The 18,028-nt window shown below is 41.0% G+C and overlaps 1 protein-coding gene across 1 annotated transcript in view; it reads right to left on the reverse strand.

The window, feature by feature from the left end:
• The window catches only part of LOC127570634 (plexin domain-containing protein 2-like), a 348,836-nt gene extending 338,965 nt beyond the window's left edge, over window positions 1-9,871 (reverse strand). The window contains 1 exon segment of the mRNA XM_052016376.1: window positions 9,328-9,871. Coding sequence (XP_051872336.1) covers window positions 9,328-9,439 — 112 coding nt within the window. The 5' untranslated portion in view covers window positions 9,440-9,871.
• Window positions 9,872-18,028: the final 8,157 nt, after the last annotated feature.

Genomic DNA, 18,028 nt, shown 5'->3' on the forward strand with positions numbered 1-18,028 from the left:
TGCAAACTCCACACAGACAGCACTCAAGGTCAGGACTAGACCCAGGCTGTGGAGCTGTAAGGCAGCAGCATTGCTTACTGTGCGACTGTGTCACGTGTGAGTCTGCAGTGTTATATATCCTCTGATCCTAGTCCATTGTGGTATGACTAAGAACACAGGCAATGAACAAACTGAACAATAAACCCCCATACTTGATCCCATTCAAAATTTCAACTGCATCAGAACAATCAACACCGTGTATCACTTTCTTCAACATGTGATCACAAAAAGATGGGTGAATTGTGTGAATTTTCTTGGGTGACTCCATTTATGAAAGATAACCCACTCTGTTAACTGCATCTATCAAATCCATATCCTGCTCTAGCATTCTTCCTACAATGAAAATCAGCCTTGTCAAGCTTGGACCAGGGATAAAATTACACTTCACTCCTGCAGAGGTTAGGAAAGTGAGAAACATGTGATCTCGGTATAGACTTGAGGTTTGAAAATCAGTTTACATTAAATATGACACCAAGGTTATGCATGATCTGCCTCACTTGGATAGAATGGAGTTTATATTAGGTATCAATATTTAGTTTTCGAAAATCGCAACTCACCCAAATCTGGCAGTCAGGCAATTTAGAGGTAATGGAGGGGTGAAAAGAGGTACCAGTGGGGTAAAGCTGGTTGGCATCAGCCTAAATCTGTACACTGATTCTGTGTTCTCCCAAAGGACAGCATGAAGATGAGGAATAGAACCCAACAAAGAAATGCTTTTTTGTGCAATCTACATGTATATCTTTTTAAAAATTATTTGCCAGATTCTAGATTCTCAACATCAGCAGTTTAAACACAGGGGTTCCAAACTATAATCATCTTCCTCTGAGTTTATAGTATCTCCCAAAAATACAGTTCCAAAAATTCCACATTTACCTCGCAAAGCGTTCACTGCTCATGAAACAGTTTCTTCCATAGCACAAAATGCTGTTAAGCATCTTTCCCTACATCATGACATTACCAATTGCATACATCCCTGCAAACATCTGAAAAATGCATTCCTTGAACAATAACATCACGTTAAAACATAAAAGCTCCTTTAATAGTCTAGATGCTTCCAAATGGTGCGTTTATTTCTCAAGATAAACGTACATCTGAGTTTGGCAAAACAGTGGTCATTTCATCTAAACAGAGAACAATCCTGAAAGCATCCTGTTAAAGCTGCACTTTGATCTTTCCATGGTAACGACAATCTTGGTTCATATTCAAGTGTTTACTCATATTAAAGGAGAGACAAAATGTCAGTCTTTTTAGGATTGCATGTAATTTACATATGGAGAGTGCAGGTACTCCAATTAAAGATGCATTACCTCAACAATCTGAACCCAGCCAATGAGATATGTGAACATGTTTATTGTCTATCACTAATTAAAACTCTATCAGAATAAACTCCTCTGTCATACGGATTAGGTAGTAATTTTTAGACAGAACCTCTGTTAACCTTCAGAAGACAAGTTTTTAACTACTGATAAAATTCAAGGAAACATAGAACCTCTCCTTGGACTATAATCAATTCCAACTTTCCAAAACATAATTTGAAGGATTTACTGTTCTGAATAATTTAAAATTCAATTATGGGACATGTAGCACTGAAAAAATATTCCTTGCAGTATTAATTTGGCCCTTAATCCTTTGGCCAAAATAAAATGACATTTTGTTGCATATGGTGGATAAGTGTGGCAAAATCGTTGCAAAAAAATTACAATTTATAAGAAATTGGATCCTGTGGCTCCTTTTTCAGCCATTGTGTAATCAATTTCAACTTTCACCTGAGGAGATCACATGGGAGATCAATTTCAAATGAAATTTTACCTTACATGAAACTGCACCAGGCACTTTTGTGCACTATCCACATTAATGTGCCTGTTGTTTTTACAATACTTAGCCTCCCCAAATGACACCATTATTTGCATAATGATCATGGAGCAAAAAGCTCCTTCTTTTCTTCTTATATGGTCTCTCAGGATTGAGAACGACTTGCTTTCACTTGGCTTTTGTACATTCTGAGGTGACCAATGAGGCCAATGTAGGAACCACAGACTTTACCCAAAAGGGCAGGATGTCCTTGACGGGACAGGTGAGCAAGTAGTTACGTAGGGCCTCTCCGTGCTCCCGATGCATGGCCTCAAGGTTCTCAACAAAATCCTCCGAACTCACTGGAAGGATGAGTGAACCAAAATCAATGATCTCTCGCAGGCCAACATTCCCAGCGATGAAACCCTTGTTATACTCAGTTGGCTCCAATGGGCATGGCCTACATCAAACTCCCAGAAAGGATTCACACCACTACTGAAGTTGGAGCATATTGTGCTGGTGTGTTGTTTTTCTTTAAAGAGATACCCTGTAGACATCAGGATGCCCAGCTGGATATCTGGATAACTCCACACAAAATACTGATCAGATTCACATCCAATGTGTAAGGAAATATACTGGTGGGGGCAGAGCACTTTAAGAAAAATGAAGTTTATGATCATTCAGCAATGAGGAATCCGTCATGGGAACCCAACTGAGGTTCATTGGTCCAATTAACCATTTTGAGGCACATAATGGGGTACAAGTGATGAAGTTTGAGTGGTAATAGGACTGTGTTTCACTTAGCTCACAACAACTGGATCAGGTCAATGCAGTGTCATACATTTGTGCACAAGTCATGTTGTTCTGGTAATGAATCCACTGAGGGTCATGCACAATCGTTAGCAAACAACATAGCATCCAGGACACATCCAAGTAGTTCACAATCATATAGGCCTGCTGAAGTAAGACTCTAATTTTTTTAAGGGAAAAGAATCAATTAACATACAAACATAATCAAGGTTTAGCTGAAGCACATTCATATGGCATACATGGCACTGGTAATCTTTCAAGGTGAGTCATGGTTATCATGACAGTAGTTGCCACACTGTGTGACTTATCGCTGCACAATTAATTAATTAAGTGTTTTTTTTTGCACTAAATGAGATCATATTTCAACAGAGCTAGACTCTAGAGAATATTTGTACCAAGGTCAATTGAAATGATATATTAATGGAAGGTCATAAAATTTAAGTAAAATTGCAGACTCTAGTGTTTTTCACATTTTACAACCAAGTTATTGTGTTTTGATGCCATAGCCCTACTTCTCAGTGCCTGAAGTTTGGCTGCTGAAAGGCTGCTCCCTTTCACTTTCAGTCTCCTTATGACCTTCAAAAAGATCTTGCCATAAATAGGCTGATTGTAAGGCTGTTACTGAGTGCCAACAGAAGGAGCAATCTAGGATGTGTGACTGAGGGACATAGGTAAATGTAGAACTAAGATGCCATTCTGGGAGATGAATAGGTGCCTTTACAAGGAAGGACATCAGTGTCCTGAATCAGCAAACCAGATGATCTCTCACTGGACTGGGGAAGCAACAATATACTAGCACTGTCTGTACTATCATTGTTTCAACTATCAAATCACAAGCTGACACAGTTGACCAACTCTGAATCAGTGGCTGGTCCCTGTTGTCTTCCTACACATCCTCAGAGTCAATTCTCCCTGAAATCTCAGTTGGAACCTGCTCACATGAAGGGGTGTGTGAGCAGACAGTGCTGGCACATGTCCCTACTTCTGAAGAAGAGAAACTAATTCACGAGTGCCATCTCACTGCTCCTGTAGATCAGTGATTTGCTCCTATGTGGAGCATGTAGGAGAGCAACTTGCTGACATTCTTTGTGTAGAATGGCCAGCCATTGACGTTCAGTAGCCATCTACTCCAAGAGAACCATGGGCTCCTCATGTAGCATCTCCAAGTCCAGTGAAGATAGAAATCTATTCACAAATGGTATCTCACTGCTCAGTGAGCAGATAATCTGTTATAAGTGGCATCCTTCTGATCTATAAGGGCATCAAGCTACTCCCTGGTGCCATATGCTGGAGCAGGAGCAGGCTAATCCTCCCCTTGAGCCTGCTCCACCATTCAATGGGATCGTGGCTCCTCCAATCTTGACATCCACATCACTTTCCCACTCTCTCCCCATACCCTCTGACTCCCTTTATAGGTTAAATATCTATCAATCTCTGCCTTGAATATATTCAATGTCTCCACCTCCACAACTCTCTAGGGCAGAGAATTCCACAGATTCATGACCCTCCGAGAAAAGGAATTTTTCTTCACCTCCATCTAATCCTTTATTCTGAAACTATCCCACCATCCAGGCCATGCCATCTTCTCGCCGCTACGATCAAGCAGGAGGTATAGAAGCCTGAAGTCCCACGTCACCAGGTTCAAGAGCAGCTACTTCCCTTCAACCGCTTGTTTCTTGAATCAACCGATACAACCCAAATCACCACAACACTATGACCATTTTGATCACTTTGCACTAAAATGGACTTTGTGGGTTTTTTTGTTCTGTGTTCTTTCTTGTAAAAAAAATGGGTATAATTTACATTTAATTTATGTTTTTCTTGTGAATGCTGCTTGTATGATGCTATGTTCCTGTGATGCTGCTGCAAGTAAGTTTTTCATTGCACCTCTGCATACATGTACTTGTGCATAAAACAATAAACTCGACTTTGACTTTGTTCTTTGGATACCTACCACTGGATGAAACCTCCTCTCAGCATCTTCCCACTTGGAATCTGATATATCTCAATAAAATCCAATGAGTACATGCCCAGCCTACTCATCTGTTCTTCATACATCAACCCCTTTATCCAAGGAACTAACCCGGTGAACTTCCTCAGTGTCGTCTCCAATGCAAGTATATTATTTCTTAAACATGAAGAGCAAAACTATACAGAGTGCTCTAGGTGTGGTCTCACCAGAACCTGTAAAGGTGCAACAAAACTTGCTTACTTTTATGCTCCATATCCCTTGTAATAAAGACCAATATTCCTTTAATTACTGCTCTTTTTGGCATGTATTTAGGTTTCATGTACTCAGACCCTCAGATCACTTTGTAGTTTTACACTGTTTAAATAATAATTTGCTTTTTCATTATTCCTTCCAAAGTGGATCAGCTACATTTTTCTACATAATACTCCATCTGTCAATTTTTGACCATATATTTAACTGTTCTGTATATATTTGCAGGCTCTTTGCTTCCTCCCCACCTACCTTTGCTAACCCACCCATCTTTGCACCAACGGCAAATTTGGCTACAGTACACTTGGACCCTCCCTTAATCTAATCCAATGAGGAAATGACTCATTTATCCAAACTGTGTTTTATTAGTTAGTCACCTCACTTCCCCCACCCCCATCCATGACAATATATTATCCCTAACTCCATGCACTTGTTTTTTTGTGTGTAGTAATCTTTAATGCAGCACATTATTCAATGCCTTCTGGAAATCCAAATACACTACATCTACTGGTACCCCTTTATCCATCCTGTTAGTTACATCCTCAAAGACCTCTAGCAATTTTATAAATCTCAATTCCCTTTCATAAAACCATGTTGATTCTGCTTGATTGTCCTATTATTTTTTTTCTAAACGTCCTGCTATCACCTCCTTAATAATGGATTCCAGCATTTTCCCAATGACAGATGTTAAGCCATAAGTTAGTTTCCTGCTTTCAGTCTTTCCTTTGAATATTGGCATTACATGTGGTTTCCGGTCCTCTGGGACCTCTTCAAAATGCAGGGAATTTGGCAGATTACACCAAGGCATCCACTATCTCTGCAGCCACTTCCTTTAAAATCCTATGATGCAAGTCCATGGGACTTTGGCCCTTAGCCCCATGAGTTTACTGAGCACTTTTTTTCTAGTAAAAAGAAATTGCTTTGAATTCCTCCCTCCCAAAAGCCTAGTGATTATCTATTACTAATGGGATGTTTTTGGTGTCTTCTACCAGGAAGACCAATCCAAAATAATTATTTAGAATCTCTGATTTTGTCGAGCTGGATCAGAGAGTGACTGTCAAGGTAGAAAGACTTTGTGCAACCTCCGTCTGTGCCTCCACAGCAGCTGTACCTGCAATAGGAGCCACCTTGTATACCAGGATTGCTGTTGGGCCTTTGTATAGAAGTGAGTACAGCATCCAGATTGGAGGGAGGAGTCAGTTCCTCCACACTCTACAGAGCCTCCATTGAGACCTTGGACCTCTCCGTGCTACTGGCCATCTCCTGCATTTGGTCAGGCAAGCCTGACAACACACTCATTGTACATCACATCAGCCCTGTCATGGAAGTATTCCATTCGTGAGTCTCATCCAAACCCCCAGAGACAGTGCAGGTACATGGACTTCTCCCCGACCCTTGGGCAAGCTTCCATACTAGATCTCCTAGGCATACTGCAGCCCATTAGTGCCCAAGGTATCTCCCTGCAATGTTCATCCTTTTATCCTAAATTGCTGATCTCTTACAATTCCACTCACTGATGTGGTGCAGTGGGGTGTCAAAAGCAATGATGCATTGTCTTCTTCATCCTCATCCTCCCCTCCCTCCTGTCTTCACTCCTCCTCCAGCTCCTCATGGTCTAATTGCTCCTTTGACTCATAGTGAGGGTACTTTGGGGGAAGAGAGAAAATAGGGCCCTCTCCCGATACCCTGCAAATTCAAAACAGAAGGTGGTTGCACTTGTAGGCTGCACCCATGCAACTGCATGGTGAATGCAGCAGACCTGATGGTTGGTGCTCCGCTTTCCTCCCACATTCCAAAGATGTACGGGTTAGGAAGTTGTGGGCGTGCTATGTTGGCGCCGGAAGCGTGGCGACACTTGTGGGCTGCCCCCAGAACACTCTACGCAAAATGATGCATTTCACTGTGTGTTTCGATGTACATGTGACTAATAAAGATATCTTATATCTTATTATTCATCATATCAAAGAGAGGCTATAGTGATCACAATGAAACATTGTCAGTGAGCTTAACTTGAACATTTTTCTGTATTCTCAACTTTTTAAGTTCTTTTGCCTCCTTCACCTATAAGTGTGTGTGTGTGTGTGTGTGTGTGTGTGTGTGTGCGCGCGCATGGGCGCACCTGCACACACCTTTACAAATAGTAGTTTACACAGCACAATGTGGATCACCTTGGCATCCTTTGCAAGATCGTGAAATTTCTTGGGATATTGTTCCACACTGCATTGATTCCAACTCTCCTGGAAGGCACCATATGCTGCCAGCTCTTCAAACCCTGGCCTTGGTGGGTTACCAGCATTCCACCTCCACCCTTCCCCCCTCTCCCAAGCACAGAAAACTTCACTCCTTGCAAATATCTCACTTCTTAGGACTGCAATGTCACGTGCAAAGAATCAGGGCACTCTAGTCCTCCCCCTCACAACCCCCCCGCCCCCCCACACACCTCCCCGCAGCCTCTCTCCCCCCCCCGTGGCTGCCACAACGTGCATTGTTGCTGCCTCACTGCCCTATGAAGTGCATCTTAAGGGCCGATGTCCCTCGCAGGTTGCCTGTTGCCACAGCTGCATTCAACAAAGGTCCCATTTCACGGCTTGGATCTGTGTGTAAACCATCCTAATGCTGTTTCAAACTGGATTTTGGCCAATTTCACAACTTGTTTTTGCAGCGAGAGCTATGAGCTGCTTTCCACGCACCAAAATAGGTGCAGTCCAATATCTAGGCAATTGCCCTGGCCAATTAGCTGCTACCCTAAGGAAACCAACCATACAGAAAAATAGTTTGACTACCTCAAATGTGAACATTCTTCTTAAAACCTAAAGGCGTGTCTGTATTGGCAGTCTAATGGTGAAGCACAGTGGATAATGATGCAAGTAAAATAGAGTTAACAGTACGCTTAGACTAGATTGGATATTTGAGAGATCGAAGGTTTTCACCGCTGTCTTTTATATTAAAAGTTTGTGATATGTGGTACTCGCAATACAACAGCTAAGGACAGTGGCTTCGTCATAAGCAGCGAGAGATCCCAGAGGTGTTACGAGGCTGCCGCGGGGCTTTAAGAGGCTGTTATATGGACAATAAGTGTATTTGTCACGGTTCGTTCCCCACCAAGACGATTGGTCAAAAAAAAAACAAAAACAACAGGCGGTAGTAGAATGAATCACTCCCCGAATGTGTGTGTGTGCGTGAAAGAAAGAGAGAGAGAGAGAGAAATCTTGAGCGACAACATCGCCAGCCCGTCTCTCGGTTTTGTCAAAATTGTGATAAACCACCGCTGCACCGACTGCACTTTGAAACAACGCGCAGTTCAACACCGCTCTCAGCCTTCTCCAACTTCAGCCCAACTCCCCGCACTACTGTCGTTTCCGAACCATTGCTCAGCCAAAATCCTCAGTCCAACACGAAAACAGTTCATTAAATGTCAGGCTCCAAAATACTTAAGTCTATTGTACACGTTCAGTGGTGCAGTGATCCAAGCAAGTTATACGTGTAGTCCTTTCGTTACCAAATGCAGCGAAGTACCACATTTCAATATTCACTACAAGTGGGAAGCACTTCTTATTTCAAAACTACAGCCAGAAGGATGTGTCAACGCTGTTTTGTTTCTCATGGGAGTTAAACTGCTTAAACGTGTGGCGTAGAAGCGGCTCCGCCACAACACTGGTCAGTAAAGAACAAGCGGGCAGCAAAGCGTATGTTGATTCGGAGAGCATCAAAAGCAAAACGATGCACTTCTTTGTATAAAACATTATTCACTTGGCACGGAAGTTAAAACAAATTGTCATTACTTGCAAGTAGTCTCAACAACCAGGGTGGAGAAGAGCGAGGTAAGAGTGGAGAGAGGAGGAGAGAGAAAAGAGGCAGAGGAAGAAGACGGAGAGGCGGCAGAGGAAAGTGAGAGGGCGAGACAGAATGGGAGTGTGAAGGGACCCGGCTGATCTCCTGAGCCCCGCTAAATGTAGGCTAGAACAGTCCCCAGTGACAGCACCGGGGCTCATACACCCATACCGTTTAATACCAGAACATGCATTTTAAATTGTTTAAAAATGCTTCCGGCTTCTCACTTCACCCAGAGTTTTTGGGCAAATCTATGTGGCGATAACCAGCATAACGTTGTGGTTGGAGCCACCGAGCTCCCAAAACACTCCCCAACTCAAGCGCCGGCGTTAACTTTCGCGGATTCCGCAACACAAATCCTTCACAGTCGCCCCAGAGGAAGCACAGAATAAACTCAGGGTGAGAAAAACAAAACAAGAAGAAAACAAAAGTGCTCCCGCCTCAAATTAAACAAACCCAAGCAAAGCGTCAAGGAAACTTGCAACACAGCGCCGCAGCTCCGTCCGCAGCTGAGCAGAAACTCAACGCAAACGGAGAGAGAAACTTTAATAACTGCATGCAGTGGCGCTCTTTGTTTTGGGCAGGAATGGCAAGCAGAGCGCCTGGGGCTGGGGTCGAAGCGCAGGGTTTCTTACCGGCGTCCGCCGCTCGGCGCTCCTGGCCCCGGCTGAGGTGCGGCAGGTTGGCCAAGGTTACCAGCAGGAGTAGCCCGCCGCCCAACAAGCTGCTCTTCTTCACTCCCGCCATCGCCACAAGTTTGCACTTGCCGACTTGACCAGTGAAATCCTTTTTGTTTTGTTCCCCCCCCCCCAAAAAAAACACACTTCCACTCACTGACGATCTGCTTTCATCTAAAAATAAAAGAATCTCAGGAAACAGACCGAACACTGGACGAAAATAAAAGGACAACAAATTGTAATAATGCTGAATTCCTAGAGGGGAGGAGAGAGGGGAGGGGAAAGGGGGGCGAGATTAGAGTGCAGCAGTGGCTCCCGTTACTTGGCTGCCGCCGCTCCCGCCGCCGCTGCTCCACTGGAGTGCGAGAGCCGGGCGCTCACACACTGTGTGTGTGTGTGTGTGTGTGTAACCGGAAGTGTTCCTTCCCAAATCACTACACTTTTTCCCCCCCTCAGATCTCCACACAGAGTGAGTGCAGTCTTCAGCCACACCGACACTGGATCCGACGCAGCATACAGCGCCTTCCCAAAGTCTCCCATCACCTCCGGGGAAGAGGGTGGGGAACAGAACCCACCCCCTTCACACCTACAGCCTGCCTGGCTCTGCTACTGGTTAGGTTGCTCCAGCATTCGGCAGGCTATTAAACTTCATCTTCGTGCGCGCTTTATTTCCGACTCGCTGTCTGTTCTTGCTCCGTGCCATTGACAGGATTTATACTTCCCCAGCAAGGAGGTCCGCATTGACACCGCTGCTGTTTCCACTTGGGTCAGGGAAGAACTTACTGATTCCAATGTGCACTTGTTACTTTGGACCACCTAATATTTTAAGCAGCGTGTGTATATATATATATGTTAGAGCGAATTTACTGACCGCTAAAGTAAAATAAAGAAATGTGACAGCTGAATTGGTTATTTGTCTAAAGCAAATTCGCTTCAACATTTCAAGTAATTCGGCAACTCGTTTAATACAAAGTGTTCTTTGCAATTGTCTAATCCACTTCAAGTCATAACTGCATTTTACACAACAAACTCACTATATTTGGATATTGTTTTTTTCCTTATGTCACAGGACCTCTGTTTGTATCAATAGCACCTATTCTGATTGACAGGTTAAGTGATGTTATTGCGAAGTTAACCGATTCTTCGCGTCACATTCACCGACACTTTCGATCAGACTGATTCAGCAATCTACCTCAGCGTAATTTCAAAAGAGCACCCTCTACTGCAATGGTGTGGAATATGTAACTCCGTCAACGCCTTCAGAGTACTGTGGGTACAGTTGCAGCACTTGGAATTGCAACTGTTTACTACATATACATAGAAATGTAATTACTTTCACTAGTGTGTTATCCCGTGTGTGTGGTTCAAATGGTATTGGAAATAAATATTCCTGATAGTCCTGATGCAGGGGATCGACCCGAAACGTCGACAATTCCTTTCCTCCCGCAAATTCTCCTCGACCCGCTGAGTTCTTCCAACAGATTGTTTGTTACTCCAGATCCCAACATCTGCAGTCTCTAGTGTTTCCACTGAAAATAAATATGTCACCCCCGCTGGATAAATAAATAGAGTTCGAATGAAATATCCAGATGTCTCCCAAACAAACTGTATTGCCTAGTCATCTACAGTTGTAATTACAGAAAGAAAGTTATACATTTCTTCAGTAGCGACTATGGTAAATCATGGCTATTGAAATGAGCACTGGAGTTTTCATTTAAAATGTAAACTGAGCCCTCCAATCAGGACACCCAACACCGCGTATGAAGATTATTTCCCTATTCGTTTGGCAAAATGTTGAAATCAGGGCAACAGCGATTGTGTGACGAAAACAGCAGTTTCTATTGACTCTTTGGTTGTCTTTAATACATTTTCACAGAATCATGGATGCAGAAGGAGGCTATTTAGCCCATCATGTGTGTGCTAGTCTAAAAAGAGCCACCCATCCTAATCCCACCGTCCAGCATCAGATCCATCCTACTACAGGTCACAGCTCTTTAAGTACACATCCAAGTGCTTTTTCCATGTGACGTGGGCTTTTGCCTATACCACTCTCTCCGGCAGTAAGTTACAGACCATTGCAACCTTCTAGGTGAAAAAGCACCTTATTAAAATTCTAAAAGAGTTACCTTAATCTAAGTCAGATGTGTTAGAGCTGTAAATAAATGGGTTTGGAGATAGCAGATGTAAAGTAAATACAACAATCAAAGAATACAATAGAAAGATGGACACACAAGAGAGACTGCAGAAGCTGGAAATCTGGAGCAACACACACTAAATGCTGGAGGAACTCAGCAGGTCAGGCAGCATCTAATGGAGGGAAATGAACAGTTGATGTTTCAGGCCTTGGTGTAATGCCTACATAATGGTCTACAGCAGTAATGGTCTATGGCTTCAAATTACATTATTCTCAGAAACTTAGTAATGAAACGTGTTTAAAATTGCAGGCAAAGTGTGCAGGAGCACACAGAACAAAAAAGGAAGGTCTGTGATAGGGGAAACCAGAAGACATTGAGTGATCAAAGTTGTGGTAGTGCCAGCTGAAAGAGAATGATAAGGGAATATCTAGAGAAAATGTAAATCTGAAGAGATGAATGATATCTGAAAAAAACAGAAGAGGAAAATAAAAAAAAATCCTGGAACATGACTGGCTGATTATCTGAGATTGTTGAATTCAATGTTGAATCTTGAAGGCTGTAACCTGCTGAGTCAGAAGATAGGGTGCTGTGTTTCAAGCTTATTTTGAACTCATTAGTGCAGTGTTGGAGACCAAAGGCAGAAAGGTCAGAGGGGAAATGAGATAGAGAATGAAAAGAACAAGCAACTGAAAACTTTTGGAACAGTTGTGCAAAATAGTAACCGAATCTGCATTTTATTTCCCCAATGCAGAGCAGATAACATTACGGAAACTACATTGGAAAAGGAGCAAGTGAATCATCATATCACCTCTAATGTGTGTTTGGGATTCTAGACAACAGGAAGGATGATAAAGGACAAGTGCTGTATCTTTTCCAGTTGCATAATAAGGTGCTGTGATAAGGGGAGTTGATATTGGTGGAGATGAAAGAGTGAACCAGGGTTTTATGGTGGGATTGTCCATTTGGAATGCTGACAGGCAAGTGAAGGGGATGATATGATAGCATCACATTGAAGGTGTTGGTATCATCTTGGACGTCTCTAAATTACAAAGTTGAATATGGAGGCCGAAGCGTCCAATTCATGCCTGTCTCTTTATGGGATACATGGAACATCCTCTATTCAACCCGATTAACTGTCTGATGCTGCTTTACCAGCTGATAATTTCCAGTATTGTCTGTTTTTATTACAGATTTCCATCACCTGCACTATTTTGCTTTTGGATTGCTTTTGGATTACTCTGTCAAAAGATCGTAGGATTAGCATAAATGGGTGGTGGCTAGTAAGCACAGCCCGTTTCAGTGTTCTGTGTCTCTAAGACTCAAAGACTGTCTATTCTCAGGTTGCAACAGCTAGATTTCAATGCTATCTACATTAAGAAGTTTACTGTTTATTAGCAAACCCTCATGGTTTCTCTCAAATATAACAATCTCTGATACTGGGGCTTCTTTTGTTTTTGAAATTACATGGAATCCTTTTTTTGCATTTTATTGATGAAAAGGTTTTGTGACTTCTCACGTATCTCCATTTCATCAAGCATCATAGGAAGCCTAGATTCAGAATTTGGGGGCTGCCAAATATCTTTAGCTCTTTTAGATCCCGATGCAGGGTTTTAACCCTAAACGTTGACAATTCCTGTCCCCCCTACAGATGCTGCTCGAGCCACTGAGTTCCTCCAGCAGATTGTTTGTTGCTCCAGATTCCAGCATCTGCAGTCTCATGTGTCTCCATCTTTAGCTTTCTTGGATTTATCACAAATGTCTCTTTTACATAAATTTCATTTGAAACGATCTGTGCATGAGTGGAGAGCAGAATATTCTCTATCTATCTCCGGTTCCTTGGTGTCCAACTAAACCCCACATCTTCAGAAACGTAAACAGAATATAAACTTGGTAAAGCATACTTTTTTGGGCTAGAAACATTATTGAGAAATAGAATCATCAAAACTAGAATATACTTTAAATTATTTTTTACTTTGTTATTCCTTAAATTGCAGGTTGAAATTGGCAATGCAGAGAGGAATTTCCTATGTTCAACTGGTATTTTATATTTTGTCCCATACAATCAGATACTGGCTCAAGCCAGTACTTGCTTGTGCAGGAATTGACATTGCATGATTTGGACCACATTCATATAGGTGTGTCTGCTTTGAGAACAACTCACAGGGTTGAACTTCAGCAAAGATTTTGATAGTTGATTGTGGTCTGGTTTTTGATACCTTCCTTTGGTAGGTTAAATGGGAAGTCAAACTCAAAAGCAAGTTAAATAATTGTTTTATTCAGAGCTAGCTTCACCCTATCTGCCCTTTCAACATAGGTCCAGTTTGTCCATGATTCATAGAAATATTTATTTTAAATTGAACATGCACACACAAGCAGCATTTACAATGTGAAGACATGCAATTAAAATAATAACTATTTGGAGCTGTTCCATTCCTGCTAAGCTGTACAAGATGAACAAAATACTTTAATGTAAAATGCTCCCTCAGATTTTGTCTGCCATGCCTGCATATCAACACTGGAATTCATGAAACAGGATTTCGTCCCTTTGCATTGTCACTTTCAAGTTGCATTTAAAGAACACCAATTTAGATAAGTCAAGGTAAAGTTGTTAAAGTGGAAGGAAATGAGTCTGAAAACATGCTCTACCAGCCTTTGATTTCATATTAGGTCTGCAGAACTGATGTCATATGCTGAAACATTTAAGGAAAATAACAATGCTTTCTGAGCAGTTGTTATTGAAACGAAAGGAGTGCTCTGGTGTGCAATTGATTAGTCAGCCAGTTAAAACTGTGCTGAGTTCAGCTTTTGGGAAATTAGTTTAAAATTGGATGTGTTTATTTAGTTTTTCCATTGTAAATAGCAAATACATTTTATTATAAATCCTATTGTTCTTCTACTTTTACCATTCTGTCTTCACAAGGGAACTCTGACTGACCTGATTATGCTCATTAATACCTTTGGAAACTCACTAATAATTTTTTATCTGGTGATTATATTTGAAGGTTACTTGCTATTGGCTTACTGAATAATACTAGCTGTTAAATACCTTTTTACTCTTTGTGTTGAACAAGTAAATAAGAATAAAATACTTCTTGAATTATATTCACAAAAGAAGATTGGTGATAAAGCATATAATGCCCATTACCCATGCAGTTTTTGATACAATATATGTTTTCAGGAAAATAACATGACCACAGTAAAGAAAAGGAATTGGCTCACTAAAGGAGAAACCTTCCAAGTGGAATGTCATCATCAAATTTCAATAATGCTAGATTTAACAATCTCTGGATAAAAACATAAATGATATCCTTCCTTCCTGAATCATGTATTAGACGTCAACTGATATGAATCAATGAGATATAGACAGAAAACATCATAGATGGTTGTGTGGTATGACTTCATAAAAAAGAGGTAAGTGGATAACTCTTTCCTGACCAAAAGTCCTTAGTTTGGTTCACAAGTGGATTTATTAGTCACATCACTGTATATTCCATTTGACATTCTGGCATTATTTTTGGACTAAGTATAACTATGTAATCTTAAAATGTTTAAATGGATTTGTGATATAATTCTGTAAAAGAAAATAAGGTTTCAGAAAAAAAATCGTTTAGACATAACACAATATTCTACAAATAATACATAAAATAATTATTTGGGTGGTTGGACCTAGTCAAGGTCAGCCTGTTCTGGTAGCAAGCTTTCGTGTATGATTAAATCCCACTGACTCCAGGGAATTCTGGCCCTGGGCATTCAAAGTTCAGGATAGAATTGAGAATCTTAAGACCATGCATTAGGAGCACACAGAGGCCTGCATGAGTGGGGAAAGAAGCAGACTAGCTCCCAAGCTACCTACCCAGTGCTCTATCAGCCACTTCCTGCCCCATCTGTGGAAGAGTGTGGTTCCCACATTGACCTCAGTAGCTACCTAAAAAAACCAGAGTCAAAGTAAGTCATTCTCTATCCCAAAATATCACCTAAGAAGAAGAAAAAGAAGAAATATTTGAATAATGAATTAAAATTTGGTATTTTGTAAATTCATTATTGCAATATGTTCAGTTGCAATGAGCAGTTTAGAGAAATAAAGATCTTCACTATGGATTTTGTGTTATTTCCCATGTAAATTTGAAAGCATTTGTTAACATAGTATATTAATTCTGGTAATTGACCCCTGCCTAATCTCTGTGAATGTAATGGACTGTTAATTATACATTGAACAATTTATAAGGACCAACTTTGTTTTGTAGGAGCAGAACTAGGCTACCTGGCCCCTTCAGCTTGTTCTGCCATTCAGTGAGATCTTAGCTGGTTGGTGACCTCATTGCCTTTGCCCTGTGTCTCTTAGTACCTTTAGTTGATAAAAATCAGTGAATTCTGATTTCAAGTTAACAATCCACCTAGCATCAACTGTTGTTTTGCAAGACCAACTTTTTACCTTCCTTTGGATTGAAAGAGATTCATGTGGTTTATTGCTGATTTTGATTTTTAGTTTTGGTTTTAGATTTCCATCATCTGTTGTTTTTGACTCTTATTAATTCCTGAAAGGCCTGGGTCTAAGCTGGCCCTAGATTCCACAAAGAGCAGAAATGGTTTCTCTGCACCTACCGGATGAATTTCCCTCATTATCTCAAAAAACATTGATCAAATCTTGTTTTACCCATCTGAATTCCAGGGAATTTACATTGTTTACATTAGCTTGCCTCATAACTTAATCCTTGAAGTCAAAGTATTGTTCTAGGAAATCTACACGCGTGATACCTCGGAAGCCAGTGAGTATTTCCTATGATGCCCAGAACTCCTTACATTAGTATAAACGCAGCCCAACAAAGTCTTTGATTTGACATAAATACAGGTAATTCTGGAAATATTCGGCAGGTCAGGTAGGATTTGTGGAGACGGAAACAGAGTTAACATTTATCAGAACTAAGAAAGGTTGGAGACCGAGTATTTTTCAATTTGTAGAGAATGAGAGCGGGTAAGAACAAGGAGAACCATCTGCAATAGGATGGGAACCAAAAGAAACCAAATGAGAGAGGGTGACAAGGATTTGTTAACCACAATTCATCCTTTGCCATGTTTTGACTTGTTGGCTAAAACCAGAAAATCTGCTACTACCTCAGCAACAACAATATGCAATTACAAATGTGAATTTCACAAAATCATACTCCAGCCAACAAGAGCATATACAGGAAATTCAGATACCTTCTATCATAATTACCCATCCAGCAAAGGAACGATGAAATTTTTGTGGGGCTGGGACCAAATTCATAACCCGTGGGGCCACATGCCAAGTAAGTGATTCCATAAAAGTGGCCTTGAGTAGTATTCCACACATCCATAAACAGCTCATGCTACTTTATAATGCAGAGAATATTAAAATGGGGACTGCAGGCAAGAAGACCAAAAACAAAGAGGATGCAGCCACAATTCAGAAGAGAGGAATCCGAAGGAGAAACTGATGGCAAAACAAAAAACCCAAGGAAATTACAGTAGTCCAAGATGAGTTTTCAAACAGATTATTTGATACATTCTTTTTATTCACCAAGTCACATAATTCACTTTAATTCTGGTTATATTGAGTGATTTTTGATTTATTATGTTACCAGTTCTTATGGTTTAATATAATATGCAAATATATTTATAAACACAGAGAATGATTTGCCAAATATTTGTCCATAAAGACAACATCCCCCTTTAGTACTTCCTACTAAGGTACATGGCAAATGAGCCAAAGGAGATGAAATGTTTTTTTGTAATCTAGTGAGTTGCTAATATCCAGAATGCATTGCCTGAAAGGATTGTTAAAAGCTGATTCAATATAACCTTTCAAAAGAGAATCGGATAAAAACTTGGAGAGGAAAGATTCCATGACTTTAAAAAAAATGATTGGAACTGAAACTAATTGGCACAGGTACAAACAGTGTATGGCCTCATTTTGTGCTCCATCATTCTTTGATACAAAGGCTCCCTTGACAATATCACTTTATTGATTGTTCAAATGCCTTTTGTTTATTAGCTACTGAAAGCTTTTTTGTAAGTTTATCCAAAAACTCCACTCTTTCTTGTATCTGGCTTATTGATGTCTTCACAGAGTCATAGAATCATGCAGCACGGAAACAGGCCCTACGGCCCAACTCATTCATGCCGACTGGGTTGTCCAGTGAGCTACCTGCATTTGGCTCATAGCCCTCTAATCCTCTCCTATCCATGTACTTATCTAGATGGTTCTTAAACTTTGCTGCCTCAGCCATTATTTCTGGCAGCTCATTCCAAGTAAACACCACTCTTAGCATGAAGAAGCTGCTCCTGATGTCCCTTTTGAATCTCTCACCTCTGATCTTAAACCTATGCCCTCTTGTTTTTAGCACCCTCTTCCTGGAAAAAGACTATGTGCTTTCACCCTGACTATGCCCCCCATGATCTTATATACTTCTGTCAGGTCACCCCTCAATCTCCTACATTCCAGGGAATAAAGTCCTAGTCTATGCAACCTCTCCTTCTAACTCAGAGGTTGCCAAATGTCTTCT

Source organism: Pristis pectinata, chromosome 5 (assembly GCF_009764475.1).
Source record: "Pristis pectinata isolate sPriPec2 chromosome 5, sPriPec2.1.pri, whole genome shotgun sequence".
Lineage (NCBI taxonomy): Eukaryota > Metazoa > Chordata > Chondrichthyes > Rhinopristiformes > Pristidae > Pristis > Pristis pectinata.